Genomic DNA, 17,397 nt, shown 5'->3' with positions numbered 1-17,397 from the left:
GTGGAGTTGGCGAGGTATGCATTGGAGTGGGGAGGCTGGCATGGTCACGTGGGCAGTTGCTCTTTCCTCTGGCAATGTCTGTCCTGAAGTTCTTCCCTGACCCTGGACAGCCCTCAGAGCCCCTGGCTTCCTAAGATGAATTGTGGGATGCTCTTGGGCTTGGAGGCAATGCTGAGCCTGTAGAAAGAGCTAGAGTGGGGAGCTCTGGGAGGAAAAGAACTTCTTAGCTCCATCAGAATCTGTCTTTTTTAAAGGGTGACATTTTAGGTTATAGTCTCCCCCTCAATAAGGTTCTGAATAAGAAAGGACATGCCTTAAACTGCTCTATGACTTCTGCCAAATCTTCGCTGAAGACATGGACCAGCCTGGGGACGGGACACAGTGAGGTGGGTGAGAGCAAGTGCTTCAGGGCCATTGGTCCTGGGCTGAAGTCCCAGCTCTGCCACCAATGCACTGTCCAATCTTGGCTCTGAGCCTTGGCTCAAGCTGACACATCATTGAGAATAAAATATGTACTTGGTAAGGCCATGGCCTTCAGTTATAGAAGGACTTACAAACTAAACTCTTTTTAGAATTTATCGATGGGGAGGATCAGCCTTCTCTCTCCATCAGACAAGAAGATTTCGATAGAGCAGCATTACCCAAAACGTGCTCTGCAGAACACAGGGCCAGGAGAGCTGCCACACAGAGAGTCTGGGGTTGGGCATGAGTTTGGGCAAGGCTGCGGTAAGCGGAGGCAAGCTGCTGTGTTTGCTGCAGGGCTTTCAGAACCTTTAGAAGCTAAGATGCCTTGTGACGATCCACACATGCGTGACACGTACAGCATTTCCCCATTCGTTTGGCCAAGAAACCCTTTTCCTCAAGGTGCACCATGGAGCATGTTTGGGGAAGAGTTGCCGGTGTAGGCCTCTTTCTCTCTTGGCTCCAGCTGATGCTCACATGGAGTAATCAATCAGTAGGATCTTGGTACGTTTATACCCCAGACCCTCTCTGCAGTACTGATTGTCTATATTTGCATTGCTGTACATGTATTTTTTAGTGCGGGATTCATCAGATGCTGGGAGGGATGCTATCACCCGGGGATAAAGAGCCCACATTAGGACCCGGGCAATTCTGAACCCTCGGGAGCTGTGGGCAGGGGCTGGCATGTGGTTCACCACTGCCATGTCCTGCTCGGCCCTTGGGAGCCTGGGATGGGCGCAGCCCTTCCGGGATTCCTTCAAGCTCTGTTGATTTTGTCCTGGGTGTTGAAGAAAGGAGGGCAAGTGTCAGCATGTTTGTGTTCTGCAAGAATTGCTTAAGAAAGTAAAGCAACCTTGTACTGGTCACTGCTGACCTCACAAATGACATAATTTCTGCTGCTGTTGTACTAAGAAAGAGGCAACTGGGCCATGGGCAGGAAGCCTTGGCTTTTGATGAGGGGTCTTAGATCAGTGAGCAGCGGGAGCCGAGGCCACCCTAAGGGACACACACCACCGAGGAGCTTGTTCCAGGAGCCTGCCTGCAGCTGCAGGGAGCCACCGGGAGCACTGTCACATTGTGTCCTGCCTCCTGGGGGAGGGGGCATTGGTAGTGGTGGTGCAGGTGCTACCACTTCTTTCATCCCTGAACTCACAATAAATATGTTTCTCTCTTTCTCTTTCACAGTTGGCTTATGCAGGTAGTGGGAAGACTGGAAGAAACTGTCTCTACCCACCCCCTTTATTTTTCCAGTATATTTCAATCTGCAGGGAGCAAACCATTAGTGGGGAGAGAAATAAATTTGGTAGGTTGTGACCAGCATTTTATAACATGAACTAGAATAGTAAGTCATGGAATGCACTGGCTGTAGTAGAGGTTAAGTATTGCTTTATGAAAGAAAGATAGGTGGCTAGGCATGTTGGTCGATACGGAGTTGCAGTATAAAAGGTTGTACCCAGCGACATCTCAAAGCCACTGGCTAGCTGATTCTCGGGGCTGGCACCAGCCGGGCAGGGTGCCTCTGCTCCCTGGGTTTTCTGTGCTCTGGGTTCAGTCCCAGGCTAAGTTACCCCTCTAGAAAAATATGTACCCTGAAGAGATGCTGGTGATGTGTCCTTTTTTTTTTTTTTTTACAGAGACAGAGAGAGAGAGTCAGAGTGAGGGATAGACAGGGACAGACAGACAGGAACGGAGAGATGAGAAGCATCAATCATTAGTTTTTCGTTGCACATTGCAACACCTTAGTTGTTCATCGATTGCTTTCTCATATGTGCCCATCGAAGGCTTTCTCACGGGCCTTCAGCAGACCAAGTAACCCCTTGCTTGAGCCAGTGACCTTGGGTCCAAGCTGGTGAGCTTTGCTCAAACCAGATGAGCCCGCACTCAAGCTGGCAACCTCGGGGTCTCGAACCTGGGTCCTCATCATCCTAGTCTGACGCTCTATCCACTGCACCACCACCTGGTCAGGCATGTGTCCTCTTTTAAAAGAGACATTTTTTTGCCAATCAGGCCACATGGTTGTAAGTTCTGCTGGATGAGAAGGGCATTCCCACTCCTGGCTGACAGGGGGCTGTCACTGTCAGCTGGAGTGTTGTCAGACTCTGCAGGCTATTTGAGAACGGGGCAGCGCTGGACTTGGAATCTTCAGTTCTGGTTCTAATCCTGGGCCTGCCACTCACTGCTGTGTGACTCAGGGGAAGTGCCTTGCCCTCTCTGGGCCTCAGCTTACTCATATACAAAGAGAGAATTGGACCAAGTGACTTTTTTTCTGAGGTCTTATTTTGTTCTTATAGTTGTTCCAGGGTGACACAGAAAATCTGAATCTTAGAGGAAAGCACCAAAGGGAAGCCAGTGTTGCCCCCAGGCTTCTCTTTAAGACCCCTGGAAGCAAAGGGTCTAGTTAGCCCAAGGAGCATCAGCTAGGTGTATCTGTAGATGCTGGTGGGGATAGGGTGTGTGGTGGGGTGAGAAGGGCAGCAGATGGTCAATCCCTGGTGGTGCTTAGGGCATTTGATAACAGAGACAGCTGAGCCTGAACCTGGTCTCCATGGACAGCATTTATTAGGCGCCATTCTCAGTGTGAAGACAGACAGGAGGGGCTAAAGGGAGGCTGTGGTAGCCGCAGCCTTTGGGGTCCAGGGGCTGCCCGGGGTGTGGGTGTGGGCGTGGGGGCGTGTCACCCACATGTATTGCATATTCAGTGGCAGTGTGCCCAGGCATAAGGCATTGGGGAAGCAGAAAGGCTGCCTGCAGTGGGAGGGGTGAGGGGAAGCAACACCGGCCTTCCAGGTCCCTGGGAAGACCCAGCTGGAGACCAGACACCGAGCAGTTGGCCATGCCCGGCCAGGACCGTTCAGCCTCCTTCCTCACCATCTCCCTAAAACTTTGGTTGTGGCTCCCTCGGGACTGACGGGACAGGACCCCTCGAGGGCAGGGTCACACACAGGACAGAGGCGGCCAGCACTGCTCCCCACCCCAACAGGAACACAGAGGGCACCCCTGGTTCCTAAGACCTGCTCTCCTTGGCACGTGGGCAGCCAGCTCCTCCACATTGAGACAGGACTCACACACAGGCCAGGCTGGTCTTCTTCCCTCCCAGGGGTTCCCGGAGGCTGAGCATAAGGCTGGGGTTGGGCTGAGGCTGATCATCAGGCCTGGCCTTGTTTAGCAGTGTTAAGGAGCCAACACAGGAACAGCATGTGAGGGTATACTGGGGGGGGGGTGAGAAGCCCCTCACACACCCCTTGATGCTGTGCTAAGTTCCAGCTCCAGCTGTGGGTCCCAGAGTGGAGCCTAGGGTCTCACTTCCCTCTGCTGCTCTCTTCCTGGACTTCTGGGTTGCAGGTGGGGAGGAGGCAGTAGACACACCAACTCTAAGCCCCCCACCTGAGAGGGAGGTTTCTTGCTGTAGTCTTAGCTCATCTCTAGCCACTTGGGACACAAGCACCAACACTGGCTGTGGGGTCAGGGATCAAGTCCCAGTAGGCTATGCCTGCCAGCTCTCTAGGCCACTCTGCCCAATTTCCAAATTTTTAGAGACCCAGTTTGTGGCCTTTTCTCCGTGAGATGCAGCCCTGCTAGCTTTGGTCCAAAGACTTCCTTATTTGTAAGCAGGCAGTCTAACTAAGGGGTCCTGCCCTGCTTTAGAGACCCACTCAGAGCCCTGGTTCCTGGCCGTGTGAAGTAGAGGCTGAGCCCCAGCACCGGCTCAGTCCGGGGTTTCGGGCCTGTTTTGGGCCCCAGCTGCCCACACAATGCCAGTGTACAGGGCAGGAGCTTTGCTTTCAAGAACAGGCAGAGGAGTTGGAAGGAAAGAGCACTCGGCCTGGAACAAGCAGCCTAGGTCGTTACTCCCCTTTGCCTTTTGCTGTCTGTGTCCCCTCAGGCAATTCACATAATCTGTCTGGGTCTCGTCATCTGTAAAATGGGGATGAGAACTCTTGCTCTGGTGACCTAACTGGAGTGTTGTGAGACTTGAATGATGAGTAGTCAGAATAAAGTTTTCAGAGGCTAAGACTTATTCCACAGATGTCAGAGTTGGTAATGGTGAGCAGTGGCCGGGATGGCAAGTAGGGCATTTTCTGTTAGGTCCAAGGGAAGTGTCTGGTAGGCCGGACTCCCTTTGCCCCCACTTAGTTCTCACCTGACAGCAGAACCACCCTGAAAACTGGAGGGCCACTGCCTCCCCTCTCCTTTCTCTGCCCCTCCTGTAGCCTGCCTGTCCTTGCTTCTGTCTGCCTGCCCTCTGGGGTCTAGCTTTAGGGACTGCTGGGTTTTTACTTTCTCCATAACTGCAAAGCCATGCAAAACAACACAGAAGGTTGTGGGAGGTTGGGAGACACAACTGGGGGTGAGGAAGGGGCATGGACTGAGTGGGGGTGACCTGGACAAAGACACCCTGGCTTTCGGAGCCAAGGGAAGGTGGGAGACCTGTCAGGACAGAGGTATAAATAGAGATGCGAACGTACACAGAACATGAATTCCCCTCCGGAGGGAGGAGTGGGATGAGGGGATCTGGGTACTAGCAGGACCTCTGAGAACTAGGGAGCTCCTTAGATTTCCAAAGGGATGGGAGGCTCCCAGCTTCTTCTGCCTTCCCTCCCCGCGCTACCCCCCACCCCCAAGTTTCACATTTCTAGGAATTTGCAGGGCACAGATAGGGGCTCCAGGGGTCCTCAGAGCCCCAGCTCCTGCTGGCTGGTGCTAGCAGGCACAGTCCGAGATGGGGGGCGGGGGGGGGGTAGTGGTGAAGGGTGTGGAGGGTCCGTCTTGGGCTGATGGCCGCTGGGGCAGGTGCCTCGTGGACTCTTGCTGATCCTCTGGGCAGGAGCCCCGCCTAGCCCATGAACCCACGTGCTCCAGGCCACGCGGGGTGTTCACACCGAGCTCCGGCGTTTCATGAGACCTCGGAAGGTGGACAGGCTGTGCAGGCCTGTGGACACCGAGCTGATGGCGGAGCGCTGCGCCCCGCTGCAAAGGCAGCGGTGCGAGGGCGTGTCGCTGTAGCGGCCGCCCCCTCCCGGCGACGAGTGGCTCTGCTCCACGCACGTGTCGGACGTGGAGAGGTCCCGCGGGATGATCATGGGGATGGAGTACTGCAGCTTCTCGCGGCTTTTGTACCAGAGGCACGAGCACATGGACTGGAAGTGCAGCACCTCGGCGTAGACGTTGCGGAAGCCGCCTCCGCTGCCCGCAGCCGCGGTGGACGAGGCGGTGTCGGTGGTGTGCACGCTGCCGCTGGCGCCGCCCGCGCCACCCGCGCTGCTCCCTCCAGCCTGCCCATTGCGCGTGAGCAGGGCGCGGTGCTCGGCGTCACGCTTCTCGTCCTCCGCGTTCATGGTCATGAAGCGCAGCACCACGAGGTTGAGGAAGGCGCCGATGACCGTGAGGCCGGTGAGGATGTAGACGAAGCTGAAGGCCACATACTGCGGCTGCGTCTGCAGTGCTTGGTCCTTCTGCAGCGCCACGTAGTCGCCGAAGCCGATGGTGGTGAGCGTGATGAAGCAGTAGTAGTAGGCCTGGAAGAAGGTCCAGTGCTCGTAGTAGGAGAAGGCGGCGGCGCCGATGCACAGCGTGCTGATGCACGAGAAGAAGCCAATGAGCACCATGTTGGCCATGGACACGTCGGCGCGCCGCATGCCCAGTCCCCTCTTGGCACGGTGCAGCAGGTACTTCACAAAGGTGTTGATGCGCTCGCCCAGGCTCTGGAACATGACCAGCGTGAGTGGGATGCCCAGCAGCGCGTAGAACATGCAGAACACCTTGCCGCCATCCGTGCTGGGTGCTGCGTGGCCGTAGCCTGGGGGAAAGCAGTGGAAGAGGAGAGAAAGCAAGAGCTACAGCGCTGTCCTTCCAGAAACATTGCCTTTGCCTCTTCTCTGTCCTATGCCTCCCCCATTTTAGAGTCTGGCCTCTCCTTCCTTCTAGCAAAAGAGAATAGAACATACAGTTATGGACATATACTTGTCCCCTCTCACTGTGCTAGTTTGCTGATGCTTTCTTGTTTACTCTGTGACAATTCCATGGAGTTAGTAGGAAGGAAGGAATAAATTGGGAGGGTTAAGTGACTTTTCCAAGGTCACACTGTTTGGAAGCAGAGCAACTGGTGTTTGAACTGTTAGCCTCCAAATGCCTGGCCTGTTTGTTCTACTTAGGGAAGGAGCTGATCTGGGGAGCTGTTGGGAACTTCATCCAGAGGCAGAGGGATGGTATGAAGGCTACTGGCAAGTCATTGGGAGATCTGGGTTCCAGCTGGGTGTATAATGGACTTTGGTCCTGTACCCTGTCCTCTTTGGGCCTCAGTCTCCTTGACTTGAAGGAGAGAAAGTTGAACTGAATGGCTTCTGACATCCTGTGATTCAGTGTGGAGGGAGGGAAACTGAGGAATGGATGGCTCCTTGATGACTTCCCTTGGAGACTTCCCTCCAGCCCCTCCCTCCCCAACTGGATGAATTAGTGCTTCAGCATCCTCACCAGGACCCCTGGGTTTAGGGGTCATCCTTTGTGCCTGGCCCCAAATTAAGGTCTATCCTCATGAGGAAGTAGCATTGCCCTTGTCAAAGCAGGTCCTCTGGGTATCCCTCAAGGTGTTACTATCACTAGCTAGATAACCCCAACCTCTGTCTCCCATCTACCCCACTGGCCCCATCAGTCCACACAGAGCCAGGAGCCAGGCAGGTGCAAAGCTTCCCTCTGAGCCAGGGGTTGGGAACCTATGGCTCGTGAGCCAGATGTGGCTCTTTTGATGGCTGCATCTGGCTCACAGACAAATCTTTAATAATAAAAAAAAATAACGTTAAAAATATAAAACATTCTCATGTATTACAATTCATTCATTTCCTACCGCTCATGTTCATGGTTGCAGGTGGTTGGAGCCAATCCCAGCTTTCCTCCGGTACAACACCAAATTTTTATTGGATAATGCATAATGTACACAGGTTTTTGTATGGCTCTTACAGAATTACATTTTAAAATATGTGGCGTTCATGGCTCTCTCAGCTAAAAAGGTTCCCGACCCCTGCTCTGAGCCATCTATCAAATGGCCTTAAGTCATGAGCTGTCTGGAGACCTGGAGGGGAAAGGACCCTGGATGGGAACTCAGAAGACCTAGTCACAAGTTCCAGCCCTGTCACTAGTGGCTGTGTGACCTCTCTGATCATGTTTCCTCATTCATAAAAAGGTCTGCTGGTCCTGACTCGGCTTTCTTCACTGGGCTAGGTTATATCAATATTAACTATTATTAATGGTAAGGTAACCAATCGTCCTCCTTTAGGGAAGACAGTCTTTATTTTGTAAGTTCCGTACTCCCTTAAAAAGTGTCCTCCTGCCTGACCAGGCGGTGGCGCAGTGGATAGAGTGTTGGACTGGGATGCCGAGGACCCAGGTTCGAGACCCCGAGGTCGCCAGCTTGAGCGTGGGCTCATCTGGTTTGAGCAAAATAAAAAATGCTCACCAGCTTAGACCCAAGGTTGCTGGCTCAAGCAAGGGGTTCCTTGGTCTGCTGAAGGCCCGCGGTCAAGGCACATATGAGAAAGCAATCAATGAACAACTAAGGTGTCGCAACGAAAAACTGATGATTGATGCTTCTCATCTCTCTCCTTTCCTGTCTGTCTGTCCCTATCTATCCCTCTCTCTGACTCTCTCTCCCTGTCCCTGTAAATAAAAAATAAAAAGAAAAATTAAAAAAAAAGTGTCCTCCTACATGTCCTCCTTTTTGATATTGGAAGACTAATCTGTAAATGTCCATATTTGATCAGTGCAGAGTCGATCCATTGAGTGTAATGTGACGTATTTGTATCTAAATGAATATTTTTTTCTTACAATTATTATTAAAAATTAATAGGCATGTAAGCATAATTACAATATAAAATATTACAAATATTTTTATTATGCATTTATCATATAGTATATATATATATATATTTTATTTTTATTTTTTTGTATTTTTCTGAAGCTGGAAACGGGGAGAGACAGTCAGACAGACTCCCGCATGCGCCCAACCGGGATCCACCCGGCATGCCCACCAGGGGTGACGCTCTGCCCACCAGGGGGCGATGCTCTGCCCCTCCGGGGCATTGCTCTGTCGCGACCAGAGCCACTCTAGTGCTTGGGGCAGAGGCCAAGAAACCATCCCCAGCACCCGGGCCATCTTTGCTCCAATGGAGCCTGGGCTGCGGAAGGGGAAGAGAGAGACAGAGAGGAAGGAGAGGGGGAGGGGTGGAGAAGCAGATGGGCGCTTCTCCTGTGTGCCCTGGCCGGGAATCGAACCCGGAACTTCTGTACACCAGGCCGATGCTCTACCACTGAGCCAACCGGCCAGAGCCTCATACAGTATATTATTGTTGCAATGAATAAAATGTTTCTTTTACTTACGATATTGTTTTCTTCAATTTATTTTTGTCCTTTTATTGTAAAAAAGTTGGTCACTTTATTAATGGGATTATTATAATAAAATAATGCTGGCAGGCTTCCCAATTTCCCCTCCTTTCTAAGCCTTGTCAAAACTTAATCAAATATTGCTTCTTCCATGTTATTGTTCTGGATTCTTCACAGCTGGAAGTGATCTCTGCTTTAAGTGGTACAAAATGTTCAACTTTGAACTCCAGGGCCAATATTACCACCACCCTCTGCTCAGTCCCCCAGGGCCACCAACTACATCTATACAGCTAAACACTAGCTTAGGTGGTGGGTAGGCACTGCTGGACCTTGTCATGTTCCTTTCTAGCTCATGCTCAGGGGATGAGGCAGGATAGGATACTGTGTGCTTTGGTGTATGATCTGAATTAAAATCTTTACTCTGCCATGCACTCTGTGTTTTTTTGTTTGTTTGTTTTTTTTAAATCTCTCTGCCCCTGGCTGGTTTGCTCAGTGGTAGAGCGTCGGCCTGGCGTGCAGGAGTCCCGGGTTCGATTCCCGGCCAGGGCACACAGGAGAAGCGCCCATCTGCTTCTCCACCCCTCCCCCTCTCCTTCCTCTCTGTCTCTCTCTTCCCCTCCCACAGCCAAGGCTCCATTGGAGCAAAGTTGACCCGGGCACTGAGGATGGCTCCATGGCCTCTGCCTCAGGTGCTAGAATGGCTCTGGTTGCAACAGAGCAACACCCCAGATGGGCAGAGCATTGCTCCCTGGTGGGTGTGCTGGGTGGATCCCGGTCGGGCACATGTGGGAGTCTGTCCGACTGCCTCCCCGTTTCCAACTTCAGAAAAATACAAAAAAAAAAAAATCTCTCTGAGCCTTAGTTTCCACGTCTGTAAAATGGGGCTAATAAGCAGCACCTGCCTCATAGGACTTTTGGGGAGATAGAGGTGAGATACTGTGTTTAATGCACTTAGGTTAAAGCCTGGTACATATCAAGGACTCAGTAACAGCTCATGATGATGAGTGATGAATGAAGTGCCAGATTGCCCTCATACTTCCAAGAGAGCACCTGGGTTGGGGGGCAGCTCCGTTCCAAAAAAAAGCGGGCATCTCTGTCAGCTCGAGCCCATTTGAGTCTTAAAAAAGCTCAGGGAGGTCTAGGGATAGCTGCTTGGGATATGCAAGGCTGTGGGTTACCTTTAGAAAGGGCTTCCCTGCTTCCCCCACCCTGGCATTTAGCTGGTGATTGTGTCACCCTTTGCCAGGGACCTGGACAGCTGAGCTGGTGCACCACCATGCCTGGCCTGTCCACGTCTCAGCAGTGAGAACAGATTGTACTCGCCAGCTTGGCCATGGTAGCCAGATCACAACTCACCTCGACAGCTGCACAGGCCCTGAGCCAGATCTGCTTCTCATCCTGTCCTTCCCTGTCCCCCAAGCCAGCACCACACAGGGTGTGGGGGAGGCCAGGACACTATGGATGGGGCTGGATAGGGATTGGCTTGTGCTGGCCCAGCCCCAGCTGTGTGACCTTGGACAAATCCATCCCTCAGTCTGGACCTCTCTTACCTTTCTGCATGCTGAGGCGTTGAGCTACCGCTGTTAATCCCTGCCCTGGCCACCTGGCAGAGCTGTCTTCAGGGGTAAAGGAGAGACTGGATGAGAAAGTACTTTGGAACTTGTAGTTTGTGTGACAGAAGCAGCAGTGATGGAACCTTACAGGAGAAAGTCAGCTTGAGAGTGCAATCCTGGAGGTGGGGGGCAATCTCTGCGGGGTTAGGCAGCTCTATCTCACCGTCAGGGAGAAGGACCCCCTCTGGCCCCTACCAACACCTCACCCAGTGTCTACATAGGCTGTGGCTTCTCCTGGCCCGCCATCCTGTAGGAAGACTCAGCGCACACCTGCCTGGCAGCTTCACTGCCCATTGTGGGCTGCCCACAAAGCCCCTAGCTTCAGAGGGACTCTCCCCGATTTGAATACAGCCCCCATCCCAGCAGACATGATGGCTACCTGTTTCCGCAGGGGTTCCTCACACCACGCCCCTCCCTGCCTCTGCCTGCCCTGCCCACATGCTTTACCTGTCTCCGGGTCAGAAGCAACAGCTCCTTTCCCTGCCCGCTTCCTATTGAATGTAGTGATTTTCAACGCAAGTAGCATATTCAGGCTCAACCAAAGGCTCTTATCGGGCCAGAGCCTCATGCCGTCGTACTACAACCATTGTCCCGCCCAGGGTGGCCCCAGCCTGGATGTGCCTTACCCTGGGGTCGGATGCCCCCCAGGGCCCACCTTTACTTCCTACCATAGGCTAGGGCTTAAGGTCTTATCTTACAGGTACATTTTTTAAAAAGATTTTATTTATTGATTTTTAGAGATAGGAGAGAGAGAGAGAAAGGGGGAAGGGAGGAGTGGGAAGCATCAACTTGTAGTTGCTTCTCATGTGCCTTGACCAGGCAAGCCCAGGGTATTGAACCAGTGACCTCAGTGTTCCAGGCTGATGCTTCATCCACTGCGCCGCCACAGGTCAGGCTTTCAGGTATATTTTTAACTTTAATTCTCAAAAACTTCCTACAAGGTCATTATTATGATTATCTCTGTTTGATAGCCAGAATAATGAAGGCTGGAGAGGGCTTGTGAGTTGGCCAAGACCACTAGGCCTTTTTGACTCGTCACTCATTCTGATGTCTCAGAGCCAGTTCATCACCCAGGAAGGGTGCCTAGGATGGAAAACTGGGGCCCCAGGAGGGGAGCACTCCACCTCGGGCACTGCCCAGAGCTGGACCTGGCAGAAATGGCAATGGGAGCGCGATGCCCAGGGAATCAGATGCTTCTCCATGTATCAGGCCTGGGGTCAGCATGCTCCTGCCCCTTTGCTTGTCCTACTGTCACTGGGTGAAAGGACACGGGAGCTGTGAGGAACTGTTGACGTGGGCGCTCCCCTTGGAAGGGCGCCAGCTGGGGTGGAGCCACTCCCAAGGGACCCTGCAAGGTCTGGGAAGTGATTGGGAGTTTGGCAAGGCCTGTCTGCCTGCCAGCGGGCCCGCAGCCTGCGTGGTCTTTGCCCACGTCAGGCTTGGTTTTACGAGGGAGAGAGGGGCAAAAGGTAGTCCACATCTCCGCCCAGCCAGCCCTGCGTCTCCTGGGGAGGGGCTCCATCTGTCCTGTGTGTCACTGATACACACAGAGGCTGCCATCTGGGGCTGATTGTCTGAAGACCCTCCCTCACAGTATCCAATGGGCTGACCAGCCAGAACTCATGCCCCAACCATGAGACTCTAGCTGCTGTCTCCTCAAATGCTGACTGGGGCTGTCCCTGTCCCGCCATCCCCTTCCCTGCCTGAATCCATTGAGTTAAAGGTTCTCAGGGCTACAGAGGCCCTTAATGGTCATATGGCTTCTTCCTTGTACTGTACAGATGGAGAAATAAAGGCCCAGAGAGGAAATATGACCTTCTCAAGGTCACACAGCTAGTAAATGGCAGAACCAGGACTATAACCCCAGATACTCAGTTCTGCACTCAGTGCTATGTCCTCTTCCCACTGGCTCAGTATGATCCAGGTTGGCCTGTTTAGTCAACCATGGCCCAGCAGTCCCAGTGTGGGAGCAACTCAGCTAAGAGATGGTCCTGGAGCCTAGCCGGAGGCAGGGACTTCCCCTGAGGAAGCCAGGTGGCTGAACATAAATATTAATTATAAATATTTTTGAGTAGGAGGCAAAATGAGAAGTGAGAAAGGAATCTCTGGGCCTCAGGTGTTTTTTTGTTGTTATTTGTTTTTTCCCCAGCATCACCAAGGAGCTCAGAAACTGGCTGAAGCTCTGCCTTCCAAGGAGCTGCAGAGGGTTGGGGGTCCAGCTGTAACTCTTGTTGGACTTTCTCTCCCTGGCTTTCTGGCCCATTTCCTTCTAGTCAAAGCACAAGTAGCCACTCTGAACCTTCATAATGGCCTTGGTTGGACTGGTCTCAGCTGCCTGTCCCCACTGACTGTGTGACCTGCCAGCCTGAGTGCCTAATCTTGTACCCCTGGTCCAGCTGGCCACAAAGCCAGAAGGCTGGCCACAGTCTTGGGTGGAGGAAAGAGCATGGGGCTAGGAGGCAGGAGATGTGGGGGTCTGACTTGACCCTAACCGTAACTAGCTTCGTGCCTTAGACAAGTCCTTTTCCTCCTCTGGGCCTCAATTGTACTCATCTGTGGCAGGGAGGATAGGACAAGATAAAAGATTCCCACCTTTTTTCTTAGCTATGGGTCCCTTTAATTGTTTTTTTTTTTGTATTTTTCCATAGTGAGAAGACCGAGATCCACCTGGTGTGTCCACCAGGGGGCGATGCTCAGCCCCTCTGGGGCGTTGCTCCGCTGCAATCGGAGCCATTCTAGTGCCTGAGGTAGAAGGTCATGGAGCCATCCTCAGCGCCTGGGCCAACTTTGCTCCAGTGGAGCCTTGGCTGCGGGAGGGGAAGAGAGAGATAGAGAGTAGAGGGGGAAGGGTAGAGAAGCAGATGGGCACTTCTCCTGAGTGCCCTGTCCAGGAATCGAACCAGGAACTTCCACATGCCGGGCCAACGCTCTACTGCTGAGCCAACAAGCCAAGGCCCCTTTAATTTTTTCTGTTCACTCACAGAGAGCCTAAATTTTGAAAGATTTTATTTATGAAGTACAATGAACTACCACATAGACCAGTCATTAAATAAATAATTGTGACAGCAGTAATTATTTTCTCATCAAAATTAAGAACATATATACCAATCAAATCTTCTGATTAGCGTGGGATAACTGATTTTATGAGACTGAACTAAGTTATTGTTATGCTTTTGTAATACTAAAAATGGGCATTTCTGTTTTCTGGAGGGCATCTCTGCAATGTAGTGGCGTAGATGAGAGCACAGTCCTTAAGCAAACAGCTTTCAATTTGGCCAGGTTAATGAATCTAAGTGCCTCATTTTCCTCATCTGTAAAATGGGAATAGTGATGTGCTTACCTCCTAGGGTAGCTGGGCGAGAGTTGATAAGTTAGTAGATTTAAAATGCTTAGGACCTTAGGATCAATAAATACTAATCATTAGTATGAATATTTTGGGAACATCAAGGTTAGAGGGCCTTTAAAGTTCCTTTCAGCATCAACATTCTATGATCAGTGTTTCCCAAAGTTACAGTAATTGCCTAGAATACTGGTTCCACGGACTGTTAATAACTGTTGAATGAGAAAAGAGTTGCTTGGTTAAATTAAATTGGAGGAAGGCTGGATTTAACAGGGTCTGTTGTCATTTCTTCTGTGTCAGCTTTATCAGAGCCATACATATGTTAATATGCAAGGTCGTCAGTCCCAGTTGGAGAACATAACTACATTTTTCACTTATTTGACCTTTCAACACTTTTCTCACAGTGCACATTGCTGGACAAGTGTTCCCCAGAGCACAGTTTGGGACACTCTACACTGTAGCCTCACGAACCCTAAGGTCCTTCTTCCAAGAGTCTGAGTTTCTCTGTTGTCCCATCTCTGGTTGGCTCAGCCCCACTGGAGATTAGAAACCCAGAGCCCTTGGCAATGCCTGGCTGCAGTCTGTTTCCTGGTTCCCTGCAGACCTAGTTATCTAATGTAAATATGGGCACTGGCCGGCCTAATGTTTGCCCTGAGGGAAGATGGATGAACGACCTGTAGCCTGAGGTGCCCAAAGGCTATAAACTCTGGGCCAAGCTGGGCTGATTCAGAGCTGGCCATGGGGAAGGGGCCATGAGGAAGGGGCCTGGGGGGACAACCAGAGAGGAGTGGGAGCTCAAGGGAGACAGAGACAGCCCCAGAGGATTGGCTGTAAGACACAGCTGCCCAGGAGGGTCCGGGCTCTCCTGCTGGAGGGTCCAGGCGCTCCTGCTGGGCGCGAGCCTGCACCTCACCTCAGAAAGGCCCTCCAAGGATCCTGCCTCCTCAAGGGCCTGAGGACTAACAGAGAACTGCCCCCTTGCTCTGGAGATGGCAGCAGCGGGGAGACAGGCAGCGGGACCAGAATCCTGAAGGAGCCTAATGGGTGTGGTAGGAGAGGAGGCAGAAGACAGCTGGTAGCAGTGCCAGGCCCTCAGAGGAGGCTGTCCTGCTTGGTGCAGTGGGGGAGAAGTGTGTGCTTTCCCATCCTTTAGAGTCCAGTTCTGGCAGCACCTTTCTCAAGAACCTTTTAGGATCATTTCCAGAGCTGGAGGGACCTCTCTGCCTCATTCAAATGCCTGGTCCTTATGCACTCAAGTTTGCAGAGCAGTTCTGCCAGACTCTGAGCTCCTGCAGGGCCAGCGAGTCCCCTCAGTGTCCTGTGCAAGGCCTAGTTGGGGCAGCGGCCCTGCCCAGACAGCCCTGGGGCCTAGGATGTGGATGAGAGAAACCTCCCTTAGACACCCGGTGTGGGGAGGGGAGGCCTTGACGCACAGCCTTCAGTGACTCACATCTCCCGCCCCCCTGTGGCCCCCAGGCCCCTGCCCAAGGAGGCCAGCTTCAGGGCCTCAGAAGGAATCCCTACTGCGCAGGGCCTGGCCAAGCCTGTGCTAGGCCTGGGAAGCCACCAGGGCCTCATGGACCTGGGTTGGGAGGAGGGACCAGTGTGCAGAAGTGGGTCTGGAGTTTGTCCCCTCCAGGCCAGAGCTCCTTGGAAGGACAGCTCTGAAGCATAGCACCTCCTTCCCTCCACCCTGCCCCTTTCTAAGGCCTCTCTTCCATCTTCCCAGCTGCTCTTCCAGCTCTTTCCCGCACTCCCCACCAGCAGGTCCCCTTACCCTAGCTTTCCTCCAGACTTTCCAGTACAGGCCCACTGTTCTCTCTCTCTCTCTAAGCTCTCTACCATCCACAGGTGCCCCTGTTACTCCAATTCAGGGTCTTCGGGTGTAGAAAAGCCTTCATCACTCCCATCCCCCACCCTGCCCAGGCCCACAGGATCAGGGGGAGCTGAGGCGGAGGGTGCTAGTGTCATGGAAAATCCCTGCAGCAGCCAAGGTCAGTGTTTGCAGACACAGCCTGGCCTGGAGCCAGGCCTGCCTCACGGGCCAGCTCCCTCCGGCCTATCCCAGAGGCTTGCTTTGCACAGGGGCCCTCAGAGGCACCCCAGGGTTGCTCTGGGTGCCTGGGGCCAGGGGCTGCAGGGCCAATCAGTTCTGGGGTGTGGGAGACTATGTATGTAGCTCAACTTGCTCATTTTATAGATAGGTAAACTGAGGCCCAGAAGGGGACCTAGGTCAAGATGAGTCAGGGCCCTCTGTCCTAGCTCAGTTCTTTCTGCAGAGAGAGGCAGCCTAAAGTCTGTTCTGGTAGGTCAAGGAGTAGTGAAGTCTTCCAGTAAATCAAGGGCTAGCTTGAGGGGCTGGACTTGAGGCTGGTGATGGGCAGGAGTGAATAAGTAGACCCAGATGGTCACACCATGGTCCTGGCCCTCAGAACACTTTCCATCTGAAAGTGAATCAGATGAAATATCTCAATGGAAGCACTTTGAAAAGAAAAAAAGTCAATGCCCTGAACAAAGAAGAGGTCATTATTACACAAATTATGTAAATGTATGGCACTAATGGGAAATGTTTTAGGAAGAATTTAAGACAGGGGCTGAAGGAGGGCTAGAGGTGGAGAACTTCGGCTGGGGTTATCTGGAAGGGCTTCACAGAGGAGGTGGTAAACCCTGGGCTCTGAAGGGTGGTGGGAGAGGCAGGGTTCTGACAGAGTGGAGCTTTGGAAGACACAAAGCTAGGAAGATAGGCGGTGTGTTAGAGGCAGAGAAAACAGACCCCTCTGAGGCTGGTGGGCTATCTCCCAAATGAGGGGGCGAGGGGCCTGACACACCTCTCAGGCAGCCAGCTTCCTGAGATGCATCTAGAACCTCAGAAGCATGTCTACCCACTGAACCTGCAGTGCCACTTCTAGGAATCTCTGCTGGGAAAATAACCAGAGATCGGAACAAAGATTTATGAACAGGGACGTTTATAACAGCATTTTCATTGTGAAAAATTGTAAACAGTTCTAATGTTCACCGATAGGGTTTGGTTAAACATATTAAGGTATATTTATGTGTTGGAATATTGTGCAGCCATTAAAGTGCTGTTCTCAAGGAGTCTCTTAATTACATAGAAAACCACCATAGAATGTTAAATACAAATGGTGAGATACAGCTCTTTATGTATGATGGGGTCCCACACTGAATATATAAATATAAAAAAAGTATCTACACACACACACACACACTCAGTAAGAGAAGCTGGAAGGAAATGTACTAAAAAGCTCATAGAGTTTATCTTTGAAGTATGGGCTTATAATTAATTTTGACTTTCTTTTATATATTTTGTATTTTCTACAAAAATCTATTACTTTTATGAGTAGAAAGTAACGAGTATTATAAACCAACAACAACACGGATTCTGCTTTTCTTGGAGCAGAGAGTTCCCTAGTGGAGTGAAGACTGGTAAAATGGGCAAGGGTTGAAATGTGAAGCGCTTTGAAGGGTCGGTGCAGGAGCTCAGACCTCAACTTGAGGGCAGTGAGGAGTCACTGATGGCTCCTGGATAGAGGAGGGACATGTCAGAGAGGTATGGTGACGAGTTCTCCTAGCATCCCCGTGCAGGCCTTG

The 17,397-nt window shown here is 52.0% G+C and overlaps 1 protein-coding gene across 1 annotated transcript in view; it reads right to left on the bottom strand.

Moving 5' to 3' along the window:
- Positions 1-4,592: 4,592 nt before the first annotated feature.
- Positions 4,593-17,397, bottom strand: part of KCNK3 (potassium two pore domain channel subfamily K member 3) — a 38,089-nt gene continuing 25,284 nt past the window's right edge. Inside the window, exon 2 of the mRNA XM_066266712.1 lies at positions 4,593-6,259. Within this exon, the coding sequence (XP_066122809.1) occupies positions 5,337-6,259 (923 nt within the window). The 3' untranslated portion in view covers positions 4,593-5,336. The remainder of the gene's footprint in view (positions 6,260-17,397) is intronic.

Source organism: Saccopteryx bilineata, chromosome 3 (assembly GCF_036850765.1).
Source record: "Saccopteryx bilineata isolate mSacBil1 chromosome 3, mSacBil1_pri_phased_curated, whole genome shotgun sequence".
Taxonomy (NCBI): Eukaryota; Metazoa; Chordata; class Mammalia; order Chiroptera; family Emballonuridae; genus Saccopteryx; species Saccopteryx bilineata.
This window is presented reverse-complemented; position numbering and strand designations above follow the sequence as displayed.